The sequence below is a fragment of the Grus americana genome, chromosome 4 (genome assembly GCF_028858705.1).
Source record: "Grus americana isolate bGruAme1 chromosome 4, bGruAme1.mat, whole genome shotgun sequence".
Lineage (NCBI taxonomy): Eukaryota > Metazoa > Chordata > Aves > Gruiformes > Gruidae > Grus > Grus americana.
This window is the reverse complement of record NC_072855.1, coordinates 17574670-17598944: the sequence shown is the minus strand read 5'-3', so window position 1 is coordinate 17598944 and position 24275 is coordinate 17574670. Positions and strand designations below refer to the sequence as shown.

The following is a 24275-nucleotide window of genomic DNA, read 5'->3' as shown; positions in this document are numbered from 1 at the left end:
AATTAATGGCAAGTCTTCAGAATAGTCACAGGTTGAGATTAGGTACGTCTCAAAGTAATATGCATAGGAGGCTGAACTAGACCTTTTAGGTCTAATTTGCATTTGTGCAATACCTATTTGTGCAAGATCAAAAACGGTTCCTAAAGCTGCTACACCGACATATATTTTCGCATAATAATTTACAAAGGCCATACCTATTTGCATAAGCAAATAAAGGGAAGAAAACTCCCAAACAGTGTCTTAGCCGAGTATCCTCTTCAGTCACAGGATTATACCACAACAAAACAAGACGAGAAAGAAGCTTGGCACTAATCAGCCTCCCAGAGAACATCAGTTTGGCTATGCCTTCTGCAGCTTCTGTCCTAAGTTCTGAAAACTGAAGAAAGAAATAATCATATACACAACACACCAACCACAGCATTTGTCACTAATACTTTCTAACAATGGTATACATCCTATTTTGACAAGCATCCACATATTTGCTTGCACCTGCATAGAATTCAAAGTTCACTCAAGTGTAGTGTTAGTCTCCACCAGTGACACAGTTGTGGTCATTTTCTGGGACAACTATTTTAACATTAAATCATTAATTTCAATTACACATCATGTAATGTTCACGTGCAGCCTAATGGGATGGTAAATCTTCTGCAAAAATCGTTTTAAAACAAAATTAAGGCAGATTTTATAGTATTTCTTACCTCACTGTCTAAGAAACTAGAAAGAAGCTGCAGGAGGCTGTGAACTGTAGCAGTCTCTTCTTCCTCCTCTACTGTTTCACTTTCTTCCTCACAATTTTCAGTTCTAGTATGTGCATCTTCACTTTGAGAGTCATTGCCTCTTCTGGCTTTAAATGGCTCAATCCCAAACAGCATTAGTTGATCAAAGATTGCCTTTAAAGCACTGAGCTTTACCTTTAAATTATCTATTTGTAAAACCTAGGTTTAATAAGGAAAATACATACATCATCTAACTGTAGACCATCATTGTTAACATTAAGCATAATAAGATTTTTCTGCTTTAATAAGATTGTTTAATTTGGGAAACTTTTTATAATACTTGGGACAAATTTCAGACTTTAGGAAGGTGTGATACGAGTTTAAACCTGGATTTATAATACAGTCTGGGAAAGGATTTATCAAGTCATCTGTGCAATTTCCATCACATAAAACCAACTGAATTTCACTCACAGAGCTAGCATGTATGCATGAGATGTAATTTTATTGTTCAACTTCTGAACAGACATTGGACGAACAGAAAGTCTATTTGACTATAGTGGCTCCATAGTGCTAGGCACTACAGAAAAAAAATACTTAAGACAATCCCTGCTCTGAAATACTGTATAGCTTGATTAAAACAGACAGCAGGGAGCAAGATAATAATAAAAGTCAAAGTTGCATAGGTTACTATATGTATTAGAGTTCAAATTAACATTCAAATAAAACCATAGATAGTGGGCTAGCCTAGAGATCCTAGATGTGTTTAGCCTGATGCCCTGCTTACAGGGCCTACACAAAGAATATGGGGTTTAGTACCTACAGGAATTAATTACTCAAGTCAAAACTCTAAGCTGCTAAAACAACTTAAATCCTCCCTAAACAAACAAACTGACTTCTAATGAGACACACTTAAAGGCAGATTAAAAACAATAGGGTTTGCTAACTTTTTAGAAACCCGAAGTTCTCCTGCTGTGATGACTGACAGCTCTGTCATCGTGTCTGCACTGAGCGTATCACCTCAACGCCTGCTGACAGTTCTCTTGAGTGTGTACATGAACGCACTCATAATAAAGCACAATGGCCACTTACACTTCCTGCAAAGTCAGGTCTGAAAAGTTAACAAGTGTCATCTTTTATATAGTTAGCTCAACATCAGAACATTTACCACAAAGGTGGGAGATGTGGGTATTATGGCACCCAACATGTTCCATATTCATAGATGTTTGGCCATGCTATCATTTGTTTGTTTGAATATTGCTTTATCCTCTAATTAAGAACTCTTACTTAATCCATACAAAATTAATAATTCAGAAATTAAATTGGACACCCAAGATCACTGGTAAATATGTAACAGAAATGTAAAAATAGTTAAATTTTTAGTTTGGTTTCCCAAGGAAAGCAGGCTTACAGAATCCTACAGTTTCTCTTTTCTACATTAATAACATGAGTACATTACCAATTTCATCCGGATCCGGAAAAGAAAGTGAGACCTTATGGATAAAGAATTCCTACAGACTTTCAAGACAACAGGTGATCTTACAAAAGAAAGGCATGCTACTACCAAGATACAATATAAGCTTGAATATTATTAGACATCAGAAAAATCTAAATAAAACCACACTCTTCAGATCTAGAGCTTTAGGACATTAGGAGACACTGTTGCTCAGATAATGTAATTATGTAGAACAGCTTGTTATAGATGCAAGAATAGTTTTATTTACTTAGTCACATAGGCCATCGTTGCATTTCCCATCAGATGTTTTACCTGTAACAGCAATGCAAGCTGTTTTCGGGCAAATTCTTTGTTCTGAAGGGCACAGCAACCCAAACACAGAACTGCCATATTTCTCACAGCTGGATGGACATTAGTTACGCCAGGAAGTATCTGGAAACAATAATATTAGACTTTATAGTTGAAATACAGAAATTGAAAATAAAAAACTGACTACTAAAATGTGCTTACCCTAAAACTAAAAATAACTTAGATTCATACGGGATGGGAAATTGGTAACTACTATATACTGTGTTTATCTAGATATAAAGAGAAGCAGATTAAGAACGTTGTTTGAAATCAGCAATAAGAGTGGCAAAAATCATGAGTGTTTTGCTTTATGTTTGTTTTTAATAAATATTTGTTTTCAAACAAAATTGAGTTGACCCCTCATTGTGAAATTAAAAAAAATAAAAAAGAAACCAAACCCACCAACAACAACGCTACACATTTCTTCATAAAAGACATTAGCATTCTTGCAGAGAAACACTACCCAGTTCCAAGTTGCAAAATACAGAAGCCACTTTCATGTACTTCGAATAGTTTTGAGAAGACAATAGTAAAAATCCGCACAAAAGAAAAGTCAGACTAGATATAGGGTGAATGCTACAATGGGATCATTTTATATTTTTGCATTTACTAAAGAATTCAAGTTTAAACAACAACCAATAAGATATCCTGAATCATGTAATATGTGAAAATGCAGCACGAACAACAATACAAAAGGAGGATCTTAGAGAAAGAAAAGTGGAATCAACAAGTATGAAAATTAAGGAAAGACCTAATGAAGAAGAAAAGGTTTCTGGGGGACACATCAACACTAATTAGGATTTCTAAGAATACTCTATACATCTCAAAGAAATCAGGTGTGGTTCCACTACATTTAAGCTAATCTAGATTGGTGTTGCAATTTTCTTTGTAGTTTGAATTCTAAGAATGCCCATACTGACACAAGTCATCTAGCCCATTGTCTCATTATTAAAAATGATCAAAACCAAATTCCTATGAAGTATTACATAAACAGACTAGGCAGATACTTCCCAAGAATTCTTGTCAGGTCCCAACAATTTGCCACTGAGAGACACCAGAGTTGGTAGGCTGTTCCTTGTTCCTGTCTACCTAATCATTCCATAATATTTATTTTTCTTAAACTTGCTCAGTCTTCCTTGAAATTTATGCAAGTGTTCACCATGCACCCATGCTGCGACAAGGAATTCCACAGATTACATATTAAATGAGTTGATTCTTTACGTAATTTGTTTTGAGCTTACTGGTTTGTAGCTTTATGGAGTGATCAACCAATCCTGATTCACTTTCTCTATAACGCTCACATCTTATGATTTCTGCCCTCTCTCAGATCCCTAAGTTCTCTCCTCTCCAAATTACGAAGATGTAACCTATTTAGTCATTCTTCATATAGAACCCATTCCATACTTTTCCTTGCTGGCCTTCTCTTGACCACTTCCAATTCAGATATAAACTTTCTTCATAGATGGGATAAGAATTACACAGGGTGTTCAGATGTGGGTCCACCATATATTCACACAATGGCATATTACTTTTTTCCATTTTCTTTGCACAACTCAGTAACAGTTAAAAGTCTGAGATGTTTAGAAACATTCATGTTAAAATCTATACTCTTCACAATGAAAACTAGAAAGTGTATCTTGTAGAGTATGAGGCCTACAATACTACTGCCTTATTTTTCAATACAGAAATATTTTGCTCTTCAAAGGTGCTACGAAAACAGAGGGGGCTGGGGGGAAAAATCCTCCCACACATCTTTCCTTGTACATGGAAGGGATGAAAGAAAGGTCTATATGAGTTCCAGTCTGTCTTAGATTAAAAGCTTTTAACTAGCTTAAAAAGAAAAAATAAAACCAACAAAAAAAAAAACCCTTAAAGTTCTCTATTAGAGACCTCACAACTTAGGTTGATAGAAAATCCAAGTAATTAAAGTACCAGCAAGGGCAGCAAGCAGATGCCTAAGCACCACACTTGGCACAGTATAACTCAGCACTGTCCAACGCTGTCATACGCTAGTCAAATATTTACCATATTCCTGTTTTATTTTAGTATCCGTCTGCCACAACCAGTTCTGGCATAAAAGCTCAGAGCTCAGAACAGCATATCTGGACTGCCCCTCCAAGACACTAGGTCCTGGGAAGGCTTAAAAGCACCAGACACAGCACTACAGATACAGCAAAGTGATTGTGAAATAATCACAATCCATCCTGCCAGCACCTAAGGGCCAGCTATGATATATCCATTTTTATTACAACACAAACAGTATTTATTCCTACATACCAGAGATTCAATGATTTCATTAACGGTTGGATCAATTCCTTTAGAAAGGGACATGATCTTCAGAAGCTCATAACATATCATCAGACACTTCAACAGTGTTTCAGGATCATTCTTCAAGTGGGTCAGGGAAAAGAGAAAGAGGTTATTAATACAAATGCTGGCTGTGATAAGGAAAATGGGGACATTAATCATAATTTTCCCCTACCCAAATAAACATTTCCTGTCCACTACACATTTGCTGTGCAAGAATATTAATCAAAATCCGTCTATAAACTATGATGAAAAGATATTCAGGTTCATGTTTTCAATTAAGACTAAAAGCAGTAAGAACAAGACCTTTTTAGAATTCTTCAGTAATCAAAGACAAAAGAGTTGTTTAACTGCAATTCGTTTTTTTGCTAGAGCATATCATCAGCTTCTATACATTCAGAAGGAGAACACTAATACCGGAAATGTTCATTTTCAATTTTAAAAATTTAGATGATACAATGCCAAACTACACTATCTTTTAAAACTACGAATAAACTTCAAAACATAACCAGCACTTTGGAATACAGGAAGGGAAGACAGACCTTCTCCACACGCATTTCTTTAATTTCAGGTTGCTCTGCTTTTTTTATGAGATCATTTTTTGCCTGTTCCAACTCAGTTATTTTCTCTTTTAATACTGATGCTCTATTAAAATCCTGCAGAGTAATGCATTCTTCCAAAGCTTCTTTTGCTTCAAAAAGTTTCACTTTTATTTCAGCCAACTGAAATATAAAGTAAAAAGAAAATTAATATAATACCATAACCTCCAACAATACACTGTTGACACTAGCTAATAATACAGTACTATATAAAAGTCTTATTAGATGGATATGCTTAAAAATATTTTTCTTGTTAGCCAAAATCTGCTTACCTTAATCTCCTGCTTTCTTATTGCAGCAACATCAACAGGCTGGTCGACTGTAACAATTGGCTCACGAATTTCTGATATTATTTCTGCAATCTATTGTTACAAACAGTATATTAGTGCCATTAATTTCAGCTGAGATGTCAGATACTAAGCATTTAACTTTTCAAAATTTATAATACCATCTTTCTGTAAAAGTATTGAACATCTGTGCAGTTTTCCTTAACAGCTAATTCACTGCAAATAAATCCTCAATTTGACAATACATAGTCTAACCATGAAAGTCTAGTGTTTTCTACCATTTAGCTAGGTAAGCAAGAAAATAGAAGACTGTATATCCATGAGTAAGTTAAGCAGTTTCTATGCCAACAGTTCACAGGCACCATTTCCTCTAGGGCTGAACACATGCTTTAAAAAGAATTACTGGTAACGAGAGTAAGGTTTTTCATCTGTTACTACTTCAATCAAAATACAACTAACACCACTATCATTTAAACCACCACATGTAGTATAGGAAGGATGTAAGTAATTTAATTTCAAGCCAAATACATGCATAGAACAGGAAGCAGAACTAGGATGAGAGTTTTTCAGTTGGTTAGGGTTTTTCCTTAAAGTCAGACCCATTGCACTAATAAAAAAAAAAAAAAAAAAAAGAGATGGAACATGAGGAAAACTAACGACTGAATGAGATAGGATAGTCTTAATTTGATTTATCTTGTATCAGATCACCTCAGTTTTCCTCTCAAGCTGTACCCAAATCAACAGAATATCAGTGTATTTCACTAGAATAATAGAAATGCACACATTTACTATTACTATTGTACTATAATGCTAAGATTACCATAGTTCTTCCATTGTAATCATGTAACAAACCTATATCCTAGCTTTACCCACTGGATTGAGGTTTTCCAAAAGTGGTGTCTGTCCTTAAGTTCAGGTTCATTTAAAATATTTGGGCAAAACCAAGGGTCCATTTTTCAGGAGTCACGTTTAAATAATTATGTTGCATATAATGACTGTACTATATAAAATACTTTTCTTATAAGAGCTTTTAGTACCCATCTCAGCTAAAAGGAGGGAAGAGAAATTATCTTCACTTTGAATGTTCTAGTCAAAACTGTTTGGATCTAATATGACAAAGGATTTTGAAACAGGCTGTCAAAGTGTAATACTTTCCTAACTGGAGGGTTACATTTACGACTCCAGCCAAATATTCTAAAGATCTTTAGAAAACCACAGCAGCTATGCTAAAAAAAAAAAAAAAAAAAAAAAAAAAAAAAAAAGGAGAGGGGGAACATAAATGTTTTTCCAAACTAAAAATATTTCAATTCCTGATATTTCTGTTACAAAGCTTTGTAAAGGCTCTTTGATATACCAGGAAGGCAGAGCCTAGAAAACAATGAGCCTTTAGAATTACTTACAATTTGAATCCTTCCATCATCATCCTTAACAATACTGAGTAATTTTTCTGCAAGCAGAGGTATAAGGGCTGTTGATGTTGCAGGTAGAATGAGAATCTTTTGTAAAGTAGCTAACAGATGCTTTCTGCATTAAAGAGAAAAAAAAAATCAAACAATCTGTTTGCTTATTCAAGAAAATGGAAGACACAAGAGTTAATATTTTACCCACTTTTATATATTACAGTCTTCATAACACAATAACCCAGAGAAACTTCTCTATAGCTATATTAACTGCTGAATACATTTTCTTACTTAGCACTGTTGGTTTTTTCCTGATTTTACCTCATTTCTGTTGACTAGAAAATGATTAATTTTTTAATTAGGTGTCACTACTGTCCAGTGAAAGGTCATACTAGCAGAAAACAGTCAATCAATACTGTAGAATGCTTTCATAGAAACTATCTGGCTAGAAACTAAAAAAAAATAAAATAAAAAAAATTACAAGTTAAACTGTCCTACCAGTACAGTATTACATATAATGCATTCCACTAAGGGTTTGAAATTATTGCTGTGTTTGTACTATCATAACTGCAATTTTTGCTAAAATGCCTTTGATGGTATGAACTTCCAAATTTATTCACTCTTATTACTTCACATCAAAAGGCTTTTCAAATTATAGGAATCACTCAGTTAACACAGTCCAATTCAGCTTGGCATCTGAAACATCTGTAACATTTTAGGCCTTAGCAGAGTGGGCTTAAAAACATAAGAAACACACAGGCTACTTACTACAAGTCATTTGCTAAGAAGTAACCCATTTATCTCCTTTGATTTTTTTATATACTAAGTTCCAAATGAATAGTCTTGTAACTTCATCATATCAAGAATACGTTATTAAAACAACTATTTGTTCTCCCCAAACAATGTTGTATCTGCATTAAAACTCGTTTTTCCATAAAAGTAAGCAGGCAGTATTTGGCACACTTTTGGGAACAATTCCATTAGAGAGACCATGTCTTTTTTTCCAGCTAGCATTAGAACTGTATTTTGTTTGTTTGATGAGGTTATTTTTCCAACAAAGACTCTATGCTTGTCCACAGGCGTAAGTGCCATAAGCTTAATAACACAGATTTTATATTTGTTTACCTTCCTCCCTCTTCCGTGGTGTCCATGCAGCCTAAGATAAGAATCAGTTGCTGGCTTATAAATTCTTTTGTCATCAGGTTTTCAAAACAAGTAAAGTCTTCTCTTTGTTCTTCACTAAGAACTGGCATATTTTGAAGGTAACTGAATCCAAACAGAACAGCTATAATTACATTCAGAATCATTGCTGGAAAACACACACACCCCAAAACCAAAAAAAAAAACCAACCCAAAATAAAAAAACCCACCTGCACACAAACCCAAAACCCCACCACTTTCCTGTCCTGTGTAAACAAGTGGTTACTTTAGTTACAAACATTAAAAATTAACATGTGTTGTCCTTTTCATAGATTAATAGCTCGAGTTTATTTATGCCAAATAATGTACAGCTTTAAAATAACACACTTCATTAAAAAAAACTGGTTTGAAAACACAAAGCAGTAAGAAAGAGAAAATGACAAGTTATGCGATTTCAGTTCTGCACCTCTGCATAAAGGCAGCATCTTAGGAATAAATGTATACGTGTACCATTTTTTATATGTAAACCTAGTATTTTTCTGCATATTTAGGTACTATGTATTTTTCTACATGTTCAGAAATGATAAATTGCCTACAAGGCAAAATACAAGAAAAATCATTTAAGTGTACAGTGAATTTTAAATTCTTTATCTGATCAAGGATGCCATCACAGAAAACCAACAATCTATTGTCAGATACACTCAGCCACATAGTTTGGAAAATGTAATCAGTTTGTTCCGTTTCCTTCTTTTTCTATAATCATTGTTCTTTTATAGAAATTTTATCCATCAATGAAAGCATGCAGGTTCAGAGAATCTGAAGTGAAACATATCATGTACAAAATTCAATACTGAATATAATGCAATATATAAAATACAAATACTGATATGAGCTGTGAAAAAGATGCTTATCTTTACCACAGCTTTGCAGATACTTTTCAGCAACAGCTCATTAAATTTAGCAAATTTTAAAAATTTCTTCAAAGTTAAGACAAAAACTTTGCATGTAGCTACCATTTAAGAACATCTGAAATTACAACAATGTAAGCAGCTGTTTCTGATCATTCAACAATAACATTACCTGCACCACACAGTTGTGAGATACCTAACTGAAGCTTACAATTCTGCATTTTTTCTTAAGTATCAATGACTTGCAGTTTCTTACTCCTAACTGATACTCGCACAGTGCAACTAAAGGCTTGGATTGTACAATTGCAAATCTTACCTGAAACAACTGGTGGCACAGCTCACCAATGAATAGTTTAACAGTTGATACTACAAACAAGTACCAGCAAACCTAATTAATCTTACTCAGCCTCTTCCTGAAGGGGAAGATGATTGAAAGCATTTTGAGTAAGATCAGATGGAAAAAAAGAAAACCTTTTTTTGAAGAACAAATGTTTTATGGACTCTTAAATTAACTATGAATGAATAAGTTTACACCCACCAGTCTGGATCCACATTTCAAAATTAAGGAAGCACTGATGCTTCATTTATTAAAAGTTTATGAAACATGTTAGCAAATTCCACATTGAAAAGTAGCAACGATTTCTCTAAGTACCACTAGTATACTACACGACTGAAGTGAGAAAAGAATACGCATATTTTTAATTGGAAACATTATCAAAACAATGCATTTTTCAGCAGACCTGATTTATAATAATTTCAGGAAGCTTCACTCTACATTTCACAAGTACAATACCTCAGTTAAGATTTCTCAGCATTCTCTGTGCTCACAAACATAAATTCTGTTCAAATTTTATGTTAAGACTAAAGTATCCTGCTGAAACAAAAAAAATTACCTTTCTCCACTTTGGTAAGAGATTGACTTAACAAAACCTTTCCCCCCCCACTCCCCTGCCAATTAAATGTTCTTGTAATTGGCTCATTTAGCAGTTCTGTCACTGCCTTCAAACATAACTTTTTGGGAAGCATGCCTGCCTGAGCAGAGGACAGAGAATGAACTTTCCATTTCAAAAAACACTTCTCTTGGGGACAGCAGCCAATTTTACTTTATTTTCACAAATTACAACAAAGAAAAAATTATTGGCTTGTGTGAGCTCTAAAAAACTATTTCTGCAAGTTCTGCAAACAAACAGCAACCTACACTGTAACAGATGGACAAAGGATAGCTGCATATTACAGAACAATTATTCTATAACCTTAAATGGCAAAGAATTATATGCTATTGATCTAGCAGTCAATCTTGCTGATAATTCATGATAAAGGACATTCCAAAATTTGTTTTCAAGTTATAAATTTGCTTTTTACAGTTTGTTTTTTTTTTTAAAGAAGTAAATCCTGTTAAAAATCTTTTTTAAAGAAGTTTTTTTTAAAAAAAAAATCACTGTTCAAGCATAACTTTGGCTTTGGAGGAAACCTGAATAGTTGAATAAAAGAAATATTCTCTACTTTAAAAAAAATAATCTATTTTAGTGGTAAGAGATTTATTTTTAAATAAAATGTACCTTAATAAATAATCTACATATATAGCTGGCTCTGGCAACATCTGTTCTAGTAAATCTTCACCTTCTTCACCTTTTGATTTTAGATATTCACAAAGACATCTCCAATATAACACATTCTCTGCTGTTAAGTCTTCCAGTGGAATCAGTTTTCTAAACAAAAAATAATTCAATAATTACAGAGATAAGTAGAATAGGGTCAAAGACAACAAATGTATAGAAATAGATTATTTCCTAAAATGAAAATAAAATTCTGTCAAAGGTATTCCCCATAGAAATACTTAAAAGACTGACAAAAATAACTTCCTCTTTCTTAAGCAAGAACACAGAGCCTATCACTATATTGCACTTTTCAGTATTTTAAATCAAGGCTGTTCAAGTCAGTTTGCAGAAAAATTCTGCTCAACCCTTCAAGACCTCATAAAGCAACCACCCAAGTACTGTATGAAACATTGTTATCACTATACAAGTCCAGAAAACTGAACTCCATTAATCTGCAGAAATGCAATGACTGCATTAAATTATTTTTCAGCTTCTGTTTATGAATTGTTTCTTCTGTTCTTAATACAAGACCTTCACACAGTACTCAAGTAGCAATCGTAGTATGTCAAATGCAAAAAGTAATAGAACTGCTTCTCAGCATTCTGTAAGCTCATCCTCCGTTTACCAGCCATAGGACCCCACTCCTTTCTATAGTCTTTTCCATGCTAAGCATGGCATATAATCTTTGTTTTCAGAAGCAGAACTTTAAGTTGTCTCAAAACAGAAAAGACAGGGTATCACTGTCAGTAGTACTTCTCACTCCCTCAAATCCCATTTTACTTGCAAACTATCAATAACAATTTTGTTTTTCTTTTAGGTCACACACACACAGAGAAAACAAAAAAACCCCAGCAACATGTAGATTAAAACTGACCATTTGATGGCTTCCCACTAATCTGACAAGTCTTTATTTAAAATTAAATTTTATTGTGAGCTGTACTGACAGTACAGGAAATAAAACAAATCAGACTGTAAGTTGTTACTCATAGAAAAGCTTGTTTAGTTGATTAATTTACTCCCTTCTCTTAAATTCTAAGAGTGTGATTTTGAGGTGTTCAGTAAACAAGAAGTCAAAGACATTTTTCATTTTTTCCTCTTGCTTACCTGGCACAATCATTTTCAGCTGGCAAACACAAATCTTTTAAAGAAGAAAAAAAGCATACCCAAAACACTTAAGTACACAAACACCAGGGAGACATCATGGCTTACACCACAATACCAGTCTTATCACAGGTAATAGTTACTCTGCTCCTCATTTAGATATAAACTTTAATTTAATATTCTTATACAAAATATTCATCTTTTGGAAATGCAAACTGATCTGCATACCTGCTGTCAAGGTTTTTACAGTTCTGAACAGTGTCATGAAGTGGAGATAATGAAAACATAGCATTTAGTACTGGGATGGCCACTTCTGGGCAGTTTTCCACATCCAATCGATGAAGCAATTCTAAAACATCCCCTTCAGTCAATCGTAACCAGGCTTGAAGCAGCTTCTTCTTCATCACCTCCTTGACAGCATCTAATACAGAATTTAAATGGTTTAAAACATTAAAGGTCAAAAAATATCACGTTTTCAACATACTTTCACAAATCATTTTTCTAGAGAAAGCTTTTTGGAAAGAAGTTGTTATATAGTTGAACATAATATTATCTTAAAAAAAAAAAAAAAGAAAGAAAAAACCAAGTTAAACAAGAATTACCTATGGAGCACTACTACATTTTTGAGGCAAAATATTCCCCCCCCACAGGGAATAAAAAAACTTCAAACAACTCCATCTGAAACCCGTTACATGTAAAGACAGAACTTCAACACAGAAAATCTACAATGAACTCTTGTGGAGCAAGGAAATATTCTGGGGAAGCATTGTTATATACTTGCTCTGTTTCAGACATTTAGAAATTGGCCGCTTTTGGAGGCAGAATACTACTGTACAGACCTTTAGTCCGAACACAAGAATTCTGTGTGGCTGTTAATTCAATTATTCAACTGGATTATGAAATTTACATAAAGATACTTTAAGTCCCTGCTCCCCATTGCCGCAATGAACAAATAGTTTCTGGATCGGTAGAGTACTATTTAATCAAGAAAAAAGTACTGATGGGAACATCTAGACTATGTACATCATTAATACATACACGTAGATTTAAGCAGGGAAGTAGAAAGGCTAATAGTTTGGTGGAAATAAAAACATACTAACTAGAGAGTGATACAAGAATGCTCTTAGGACCTTTTAGAAAACAAGATCCAATATAATGGAAACAATAAAGACCACACACAATGACAACATTCATCTTTCCTCTCATGTGTAACTTACAATAATAAAGACTGCACTTAAATATAGTCAAGAGTTCAAAAAGAGCTGTAAAAAGGTCTTGAAAGAGCTAAATTAAGGTCCTAAGAATGAGAAACCTCTCCAAAAAGCTGAAAAGTGCATACTAGTAGAATGTAGTAGAATAAAAGAGAATGGCAGTGGAGAATTGACAGCTGAATGCACCCTGAAAAGTAGAACTAAGCAGAATCTGGATTGTGTCTTCCAGGTCTTATTTAATTACAAACCCTTGTTCTGAAGCCGATATGAAAAAAACATCCAAAATTTCAACCTAGCAGCCTTGAACGAGCAGGTTCTTCTCTTGTTAGCTTGAGAGTTACTCAGATAAACAAATTTAGTAAAGATATAGATATTCAAGGTGATAGAATTTGCAAATGAAAATGAGGGAATATTGGTGGATGTATATATAAATACAGCCAATTTGGAATATAAACCTCTTTTGCCTAGCAAAAAGCACATGATATCAATCATACTAGTGAGGCTACATACCCTGGCAGATATTCTCCCTTTCTCCCTTGTGATTCTAGGTGTCAAGAAAAAGAGCAAGTCCTCAATAGCTGGGATGAAGAATCATCCTAAAGAAGAGATAGAGACCAACAGAGAAAGTATCTGCTCTGGATCGTAAAAGAAGGCAGTCCTTTGTGTTGAGCATGTCAATGTCACTGAAATATAGCCATGTAGAAAGGCTGTACCTTTTCAGTAAGGGAACACAACAAATGCTTGTTCCTGACAAATGAAGGATCACAGGAAAAAAAACAGTGAAGGTAGCCTCCCCCTCAGTTTTGAAAGATTACTAAAACAGAAACACATTCACCCTAAGACAAAAGGGTTATCTGCCAAGAACAAGTATTATTGGGGCAGGGTAGGGATGGCAGACAGCAGACAAGAAGCAGCTGGTTAGGTCAAACAGCAAACTAGTAAACTGGTAAGAAACAGTAATTCAGAACACGGGTTTTTCAGTGCTGGACTTTAAAAAAAGTCTGATAAACTTCATTAGACTACTATAGATCAAATCAGGGTCGGTGGGGGAAAAATGCTAATTAACATTTATTAAAAAGAAGTCCTCCTTCTGTACAAGTGTAGTTCTATAGAGCATAAGAAAGCACTCAGCTAATCCTCTTTTCCTTTGCTGTCAAGAACATACTAACATGATTTCCAACTAACCAAAAAGAAAGGTAGATCCAAAAAAATTACATGCATACATGACAGACCTTTAAGAGCTCCAGTTACCAATGAACACAGTACTTTTGTCTTGTTCTCTAAGTGAATATCCACATAGATCATATTCTCACAGTTCACAAGCAGCACATCACTAAGCAAGGAAAATTCTCAGAGTAAAATTCAACAGGGCTTAGTACAGGTTTTCCAAACAAAGTATGTGGATAACACAGTAGCACTTAATAAAACTGGCAGCTTTTATTATGAAACTCGTGTATATAACTGCTGTTGTTGGGGGAAAAAAAAAAAAAAAAAAAAGCTGTAGTCTATGTAGGCAGGCCAAAATTGTCTCACTCAGATGCATGTGACCTTTTGATCTTTTGGCAACAACATCACACACAATTATGGGTACATTTTGAATGGATCTTTATATAAAAATGACGCAGTACAGAAGACATCAAAAAGATTAAAGCTGCTTCATAATGAAATGAATGAGGGTCAATCAAAAATTCATTAAAAAAATTCAAGCTAGTTAAAAGGAGAGAAATTTTCTCAGCTGATTAGTTTTTCAAACACACAGAGGAAACATTTTCAAACAATTATCAAATCAATATTAATGTTTGCATTTCAATTCTTTAATATATTTATTAGCTACAAAAATATCTGTAATGAAACATGTTTCAAAATACACTGAATTAATTACATTTTTCTACTTCTGTGTTTAATTACATTGTTGGTTTTTAATTTTAATAGCATTTGGTCCTATTTTAAAGCCCAGTAGCTTTCAAGTTTCTTGAAAGTGCAATCCTTTTCTGGTTTGTCCATTATAAGGGGACTGGAAAACCAAAGCAGCAAGCAGAATTTCTTGTGCTTAAACATTTTCTGGTACCTCGTGACTTCCTTTGAGTTCATTATTATTATTGCCATCACAGTTTCCACATAAGTCATCCCCAAAACATCAGAAAGTATTCTTAGACATTTGTATTAAGATGTTAGCTTACCAGATCTGTCATTAAGTCCTTGTTGCAACAATTTTACTCTTTGTGCTATTGACAGAGCTCTCATGTGAACTTTTTCTGCCAAAACCTTAAAAAAAATTAAGACTTTAAAATACATTTATATAAATGATAACAACAGTATTTATTAACTACCTGTGGGTTTAAACTCTCAGTTTTATCAATCCACAGAAACCGTAAGTCAATAAAGGCCTGTAATACCTATACCATCAGCATTGTACCAATACATTAACAAGTAGATTATTGTGCATGGAAGAAAATGTAAACTAAAAATAAAGAATAAAGTTAATAGCTTAAAAGTTTGGCAGCTCCATTTGAATGCAACACCTGGATACAAAAACTGTTCTCTCTTTAAAGCCCCAAGATCAATGAATATCTGCAATGAAATGATTAAAGTATGTACTTTTCTTAAAGCCTACTAACACAGAGATTCAGTTAAAAAAAACCCATAACTTAATCTAAGTTAAGAAAGAACAGAAGATGGTTCTGCGTGAAAAAAATGAGTACTTTGTCTGAGGGCCTTGCCTAAGATGCTTGCAAAAGAAATATACATGCTAGCATACCTTCTTGCCCTTAGCCCTACATGTAAACCGTAAGTAATAGTTAATAATTCTAAAAATTGGAATACCAAAAAACGCATTTTTTTTTACACTAGTATTGCTATGATCCTAACTTTACTGTATTTATTATCTAGTAACAGAGAAGAAAAATTGCTTCACAAACATCACAAAATGCACAGATAGAAAACAAAAGACTCTATACATTATCTATACTTTCACTGTCTGATCCTGAAAAGCCAAGTTCTATCACAAAAGTAATTTTTATCAAGCAAGTTCAGGGGTTTTAACTTGAAAACTTGTATTAAATCACTCCTCCTCAAAATTCTGGTAAGTGAAAATAAATTATTTAACCATTCTTAGTGTTTAACCAATGAAATATAATAAAAGATTTAAAGCCTTTTTCCTAAGTCAGTCTTTGAAATTAATATTAATTGATCCAAATTTACCTCATATGCTAGCTTCCTGACAGCTTCCTTTATATCCATAGTGCGGCCTACAATTTTTGGCAAAGTCCTTGCTGATGGAGCAATACATGACAGCACTGCACGCCTCACTTCTGAATTTGAATCATTTTCAAGCAATGTGTTGTAAACTGAAAGTAAAATAGTCATAATAATGTTTTCATAACAGTTTGAAACATTATAGAAAAAACAGACAATGCTTAAAAAAAAAACAACAACAAAACCAGCAGCTGTTATTAAAACCCCTCCTCTGCCCCTGTGTAGCTCATAGGGAACAGCTTAGGGTCACAAACCCAAGATTTTATGGCAATTACAAGCTGAGCTATGATCCCAAAAGAAATACAACTATGAAAATAATATTTGCAATCATAAGTAGGATCTTCAGTTAATAACTCTAAAAATTGCTACTCTAGAACCCACCTATAAATAACCACGTTGTCATTTATTGGACAAAAAAAATAAAAATAAAAAATAAAATGCTTCCAAATGTTGGGTCCTTAAGACCTCTATTCACTGGCTATACATCTTCATTACCTTTGAGGTAGATCCTCAAATTTTCTTATAAATGGAAAACTGCGATCTCCATTAAGCCAACCAAAAAATCAAATAGTAAATCTCTCACGTAATGCTTGTTGTTATATTCTTGACCCTTCTTCAAATTTAAAAGCAACGACAAAAAGAATTTAACCAGAGAATACATGAGTTCACCTTCTTGCTCTACAAGACAATGATTGACTATGACATTTATGTGCTCCTAAATAAGCAACTTATAAACAAACACTTAGAAAATATAATTTCAGAGAAGGTGCCTTAACAACAAAGAAAATCCAACTAACTTACTCTCTTCACAGAAGACAGTATGTAAAGTTTAATCAAGGCACAATTCCCACAACAGCAGCTGTGCTAGTGCAAACCTAGAGACTGTCTACCTTGAGGCAACGGAAGTAGAGGCTGAGGTCAAGAATCATACCATACACAAAGAAACCCACAAAGCACACAAAAACAGTATCAAGAAACCTGGATTCTTGAGGTGCTCATCTCTTAGAGAAAGTGATCCATGAACAAGATAAGATTCACACACACACAAAAAAACCCATAGGTCAACAATGTCAGTAACCAGTTTGCCTCTCATGGAGCAGCCAGCCATGATTTGAGGCAAAAGAAGTTTTTCTATCATAATTTCTACTCCTTTAAGTGATTTTTTTGTAGAAGTTCAATTCAATTAATAGTACAAAAGGGTCCTTAGAGGGTAAGAACTGAGCAAGCATGTATATGCTTTACCAAAATGGTTGTCAAGCACTGGAAGAGGCTGCCCAGGGAAATGGTTGTCACCATCCCTGAAGGTGTTTAAAAGACATGTAGATGTGGTGCTTCGGGACATGGTTTAGTGGTGCACTTGGCAGTGCTAGGTTAACGGTTGGACTTGATGATCTGAAAGAATCGTTTTGGTTGGAAAAAACCTATGATATCTCCACTTCGCAACACACCATTGTTCTCATCATCCTTCAGTTGTTTTTTCCCCTTGAACATACACAACTCTTGTATCTACAACCTCCTCTGGCAAGGAACTCCACAGTTTACAAATAATTACAAGAATAACCTCTAATATTTGTTAACTCAGTGCTTAAAAATGTTTTAAAGTAACGTAAATCAACATATGTTGTTCTTAAAAGAAAAAACCCAGTACTACTTACTATTAACAACAGGACAGTCTTCATCCTTGGGATCTTGAAGTCTTGACAGGGCCAAGACAGCTTGAATTCTCACATTTGAAAATTTATCTTTAAGTCTAATCAGCATAGCTTCATTAATTTTATCAAATAAATCATCATCAATCTGGGCATTCTCTGGCATATTTCCCAAAATCTTATTAACAAGCTGGCACGTTCGAAACCTAACTGCATGGCTGTTCGCATTGTGAGACTTAGGGAAAGAAAAAACAAAAGTACTGTTATAATCACACATTTCTCATTTTCAACGTACAGCTATTAATATGCACATATAAGTAGTTAATATTCTATACAGTACATGAAATATGCACTTCTATATTTCAAAAGCTTTTCCTATTTAAGTTTATTTTTAATAAGATTAAATAAAATAAGATTAAATAGTCACAGAACTAGAAAACAATTATGGCCCATCACTTACAGCACTTTACATAATTAGCAGTCTTTACACTCAATGGTACATGAGCTAACTTACCCCTTTGTCTCCATAAAACATTAGATGGGAAAAAAAAAAAATATTAACAATGATGACTAGTGATCTTGGCGTGACCAATAATTTTTCTGTGTCAAAACACTAGTTTAAGATAGTGTAATTCTACTTGTGTTTTCATGATATGGGAACTGTCAATCTTCTTTCTACATAACACTTGCAATAAGCAGAAGTAAATAATACATATGCCAACCATACTTGTATGAAAGATCTTTTAATATTTTTACTTATCAAAGAAACAGTATAAATTCATTTCCACACTTCCAGAATTTCACACTTATAAATGCACCTATAGTAAAGCCTATAACAACACATCTGACAGCCAAGTAAGAAAACAATTCGTATTTTCTCACAGGCCTAACTTTTGAAATCCGGTTGTTGGGGGCACGGCAGTGTTACTCGTGAAGCACTAGCTTTGCCTTGCTTTCATTTTTTAAATTCTAGTTTGTAGGTATCATCTTGAGTGCCAGCAAGTTTTCCCCAATGCAAGTTTCCATTTATATTAAAGATTTAATAATAAGTGTTACTGTACCTCAAGCAGAAAGTTAAACACATAATTCAGAAGCAAATTATCTTCTTCTCCCTGCTCGCTACCATCCTCTTTCTCCATTTGATAAAATGAAGTAACAAATTTAGCCACAAAATTGATCACTTGTTCCACTGCTGGTTCCCGTCTGTAGATTATCATAGCATACTTAAGGAAATGAATAAATTTTTCATGAAAATCTTCCTTATCTTCCAACTGAAAAAAAAAGTAAAAATCAAACCACAACAGAAGCTAACTACCTGGTTCAGCTTTCAAAAGCAGTACCACAGAAAAATAAAACAAATGGTTTTATAACTGACAGCTTCCACTTAAATTTGAAAGCACTAAAGCCGTAAGTTTGGGCACACCCGCTGTTGCACACTCTTCACTGGGTATTTTGCTTTAACTCCACAGCAGGCATCTGTGTGGACCGCTGGGCTCCATTCTGGAGTTTACATGTACCAGCTAACAGGGCAATCGACACCCTCACCATTATTATCCTGTGTCACAACTACTTCTCGGGTATCCAAACACCTCCCAGCAACATCATTAATACCTGCCGTGGGCCAGTATTACACCCACGTTCGCAGGAGAAAACAGCGTATAACAGAGTACGGCTTTCTTTTTTGCCTTTTTTTTTTTTTTTTAATTTAAAGTCGCAAGGCTCTTCTTAAGTCATGACCTCACCAGTTTTTTTAGGGGAAACAAGGCCGAAGAGGCCCCCTGAACGAAAGGCAGAGCAGACCGTGAGCGCCCTCATTTTCCCCTCGGCTCCTCCCAGCCCCGGAACGCCCCGAGGGCGGGCATACCGGATTATAGGTGCTCTTCCATACCTGATTATAGGTGCTCTTCAAAGCCACTACGAGTTTCGCCTGGTTCTGGTGAGGCTTCTGGGCCAGCTGAAAGGCTTCTCTGACTTGCAGAAGTTTCTTTTTTGCTCCCATGGCTGCAGAGAAAAGTCACGTCGCGACTCTCCCGCTCCGCACTCCCGTAGCGCAGAGCCGCCGGGGGAAGACGGAGAGCTGTTGCGCCCGCACCGGGCCCTACAGCAGCAAGGCCGCTTCCAAGTGGCAAGGAGCAAGGAGCGCCCACCGCAAGCGGACCGAGGCTCCCGCCCAACAGCCCAGCCAAGCCGCTTCTCGCCTCCTGCTCCAGCCGCGGGGCCGCCACCACAAACCAGGCGCCGCGCGCACACCAGCAACGGCCGCAGCGCCCGCACCCCCAGCTTCAAACTCGGCGCGAGTAATGCTCCCGGTCTCGCGAGAAACCCGAGGGGGGGGGGGAGGCGCGTGCTCGTCCCCGCGCGCTGGAGGCGGGGCGGGGGTTGGGCCGTGCTGCGCTGCTGACAGGGCGGGCAATGGCGGGCGGAGCGGCCGTTAGCTGGGGAGCGCGCGGAAAGCGCCGCCATCTTCCTCCGGCGCGGGCTGGGAGGGAGAGGGGAGCGGCTGGGGCTGCGGCCACTGCGCCTCCGCCTCCGGGGGCGCGCTCACGGCAGGAGCGGCTGTTTCAAAGCCGGGTCGGTGTCAGCCCCGCTGCGGCTGAGGAGAAGCGTCGGGCGAGAGGATTTCCAGAATGTGCGTTGGCGCAAAAAGAGTTGAATAAGCTTGACAGATTCTGGTAGTGCCCTTAGCCACTCTCCCAAAGTCGTCTCCGGACGTGATCGTCTGGAAAAAATTAGTACAGTTGCATTTTATAAGCGGGAGCCTTACATCGAAGCAATTGGGGTAGCAAACCAAGCAAGCTCAGCCTGTGCCTAAAAGTAATAAAAGCCTTTTGCAGAATGGTCATCCAGTGAGACAAAAAATGCTCAGCTACTCTAGAGCAAGATATGTTTGCCTGTTTTAAAGTTCACTTTTGCCTATTTTAAAGATTTAAGTAACAAAGGGGATTAACTGCACTAGGTAACCGGTTAAGTAAGTGTTTAGTTCTCTGGGTGCACTACCTAAGCTGAATCCAACTTGCAGACTGTGTGTTTCTTACTGAAATATCCTCCTGTTTTCTATCAGCTGTAAGGGAGGTTGAAAAGATGGACAGTATGGATAACTGACTTGTTGGAATGTCTATTTGTGTTCCTTCCAGACTGTATCTTTTACTAGTGCAAAATTTTACCTAAATTTTCAAGCATTTGTTGTGAACCTAATGTTTTCCCAGAAATTCTTTAACTTGAGAATAGTAATAGATTCTGTATCTCATTTAAAACAGGAAAGACAACTGAACTCAAACTCCAGAGACAGGTTACAGAACATATTGTGACACAGGGACTGAGATTTAATGAGAAGCAAGGCAAGGGATGATTAGCTGAGGGGAAACATTCTGGGCATATATTAATTACAGAGTTATAGACAGCATTCAAAAATGTGAACAGATGTAGTTAACTGTGGACACTAGAACCTTAAGGTATTTGGGCTTTAAAAAACAGTGTCTGATTATGAAGTAATGACAGTTATTTAGTAAGGACAGATGACATACCATCAAATAGGCAGAACCTGTCCTGAAGAAGGGTCATTTATGGCTAAGGAGGGGGGAAAAAAAAACCCAAACCAAACCAACCCACCACCTAACCAATAAAATAGTTAAGCACTAGGGGTCAGTCTTGTTCCAGATCTGAATCTTCCCAGTGTTTTAAGAAGCAGATTTTTATCAACAAAATAATGGCATGATTTTCTCTTTACAATTGTGTCAAGGATTATGGCGTGTATGAGATGTATGTGAAGAATGGAGGGCAGCAGCAGGAGGAAAAAGCATTCTATTTATAGATTAAAAAAATTAAAAATCATTTATATACATTTTTCCTGATGTACTACCATACATTTATGTATGTTTAAAACAGATACCTGCTTTTTAAAAGTGAGTCGTTTGTATTTTGCATTAACTTTTAAAACATATGTATCTGGCCTAATCCTTTTCTCCTAGAGAGCAGGAAATGGATTCAGTATGCACAAGTACAGTTGTAACGTAGAATTTTATATGTTAACTTTTTTCTAAAAGTTTTTATTTTATGTTGGGGAAATAGTCAATCTACAAAAACACTATAATCAACAGCAAATCCTGTGGTTTGTTGGTTTTGGGATTTTTTGTAAGGTTATATTTTCTGGGCAAATACAGTGTGTAACCATCTTTCTATTTAAGATATTTTTACTGGACAATTAACTTCATCTAGCCTTTTTTCCTGCTATAGGAGTCTGTGGAGGAGAGGATGGAAACAGGAAGAGAAGGGCTGGTAAAACTTTGTGATTCTTGTGGCTTTAAAAACCCAGGACTTTTATTTTAAGTGAAACTAATAATGCAAACTGAATTAGTTTTGATTCACATATGTTTGGCAGCCCATTTGTGCCTACCTACATCTCAGATCAACAGATGAGGATTTTCCCTGGTGAATACCTTGCAGTCCCTTATGATGGATTTCATCCAGGATGTGAGATTTATTTCTTCCAGTCTGCTTTAAATATCTATGCTAGGCTTTGTATTTCTAGGTAGAAATAGAAGTCAGCCTTCTGTTATGACAAATTGAAGTCTAACCCAGTAAGACATACAGGGTAAATATGCCACAGGGGTACAGATTTCCAGTATTATAATTGGTATTGGTATGTATAGGTATATAATATGCTGAAGTAGGATCACAAATGTTGGCCATTTAGACTTTGCTCTGCATAAAATATAATGGTCTCCCTGTGATACCAGATGACTTTGTTCAACTGATAGAGGTGTTTGCTGTCACAGTTTTTACAGGTTATGTTTCAGGGCCTTGACTGCACTAATAAGCCTTAATGGCCTGTGACCAGCCCCACTGGAGGCCTCCAGCCACACCCCTTGCCCATGGGCTCAGGAACCCCATTGCAGCTCAGCCCTGGGCCTGCAGTCCTTTTTAAGCTAACTCAGGGCTCAGTAAGAGCTAGCGGCTTCCCGAGGGAGGGATACAGTGACTGACTGGGAGGGCAAGGACCTCTCCAGCAGCACAGGCCCAGAGGTCGTGGCCAGTGGGTTTCACAGTTCTATCTGAAAAGGAGAGGAATGATGAAACTCAGAACCTTGGATGGTGCTCCAGGTTCTGGAGGGAAGCATGCTTTAATAATTCAAGATTATTTTTTTCCTGGTCACTTTGACCTTATCTGCTGTGGTCTACTTCTGGTGGTTTCTCTCTACTTCTGACCCACTGTTGCAGATCCTTTCTCTTTCCTTTGTCAGTCCTGTTGTGTGAGAAATACACAGTGCCACAGGGTAAGCCAAACTTGCTGCATGCCACTTACGTTGTGGTAATTTTAGATGTAGGTCACTGGGTTAAAACCAAGTAAAAAAAGGGAAGTTGTTGCTATCCTATTTACTAGGTATTCAAGGGCTTTTATAACTGATGCTTCTGGTTGGTTCCAGTTTCCGTATTAAAAGTGTAAGCACAGTAATATTTCATCCATAATCAGGCCATCATTATGCAGTAGTAATCAGAGGTTCTGTTCACCACATTCCTTCAAAACTTATGTATATGTAAGTCGGCTATAAAAGTGTATATACTTTTTTTATTAGTTTGAGTGTTTTCAGTCAATGAGGAAATCAGTAGCACTTCTGGTGGTTTTTGAATTACACTCTCAAATCCTATTTGCTTTATGAGATGGGAAGAAATGAAAATTATAAACTAGTTATATATAAAATACTATATATATGTAATTACTTCAAGATGTACCAGTGGCAGAACCACTTTATACTTGTGCTTTTTCTTGCATTCAATCCCAAAACAAGCTTCATTGGAAGTAGGATAGTGAATTAGGTGAGCAGGATTGCTGCTCTTAGGAGTCTTCTGACTACTTTTTTTTACCCCTATTTCTTTTTTTCTTCCCCTCCCCCCCGCCCCCGTAAGAAGGAAAAAGCAATTCCTGAATTCTGTACTCTGGGGTCAAAAAGCTACTCTGGGACCAAAATGAGTTTAAGTGGAGATCAATAATGAGGATATTAACTTAAGAATTAAATTAGAATCTCACTTAGGGATGCATCTTCCTTTGTTGAGACACTAACTTGAGAAGTTTTAAATCCTTTTTATTGATACAGCTTTGTCATATGAAGCACAATGTGATAGTTAATTACTAACTGTATTGTTCTACCAATTTCAAATGCAAATTTCATTGGCCTGCAGAACAGCAATAGAGTGTAATCTGGGGGATCAGTTTAACTTTGTCCCCGTGTATTAATAAAAAAATAATAAATCCTACTGACTTCAGTAATACTGGTATTCAAACAAAGTATGGAAGAATTGGGGTCT

The 24275-nt window shown here is 36.0% G+C and overlaps 1 protein-coding gene across 3 annotated transcripts in view; it reads right to left on the bottom strand.

Annotated features, from left to right (window-relative positions):
• Positions 1-20264, bottom strand: part of NCAPG (non-SMC condensin I complex subunit G) — a 30316-nt gene extending 10052 nt beyond the window's left edge. For all 3 annotated transcript variants that reach the window (XM_054825459.1, XM_054825458.1, XM_054825460.1), the window contains exons 1-15: positions 19861-20264; positions 19034-19243; positions 17979-18207; positions 16270-16415; positions 15249-15333; positions 12086-12278; positions 10718-10867; positions 8236-8376; positions 7111-7234; positions 5696-5785; positions 5367-5546; positions 4795-4905; positions 2482-2601; positions 699-935; positions 195-376 (exon numbers count right to left, since the gene is read on the bottom strand). In XM_054825459.1, the coding sequence (XP_054681434.1) occupies positions 195-376; positions 699-935; positions 2482-2601; positions 4795-4905; positions 5367-5546; positions 5696-5785; positions 7111-7234; positions 8236-8376; positions 10718-10867; positions 12086-12278; positions 15249-15333; positions 16270-16415; positions 17979-18207; positions 19034-19243; positions 19861-19971 (2309 nt within the window). In that variant the 5' untranslated portion in view covers positions 19972-20264. The remainder of the gene's footprint in view (positions 1-194; positions 377-698; positions 936-2481; positions 2602-4794; positions 4906-5366; positions 5547-5695; positions 5786-7110; positions 7235-8235; positions 8377-10717; positions 10868-12085; positions 12279-15248; positions 15334-16269; positions 16416-17978; positions 18208-19033; positions 19244-19860) is intronic.
• Positions 20265-24275: the final 4011 nt, after the last annotated feature.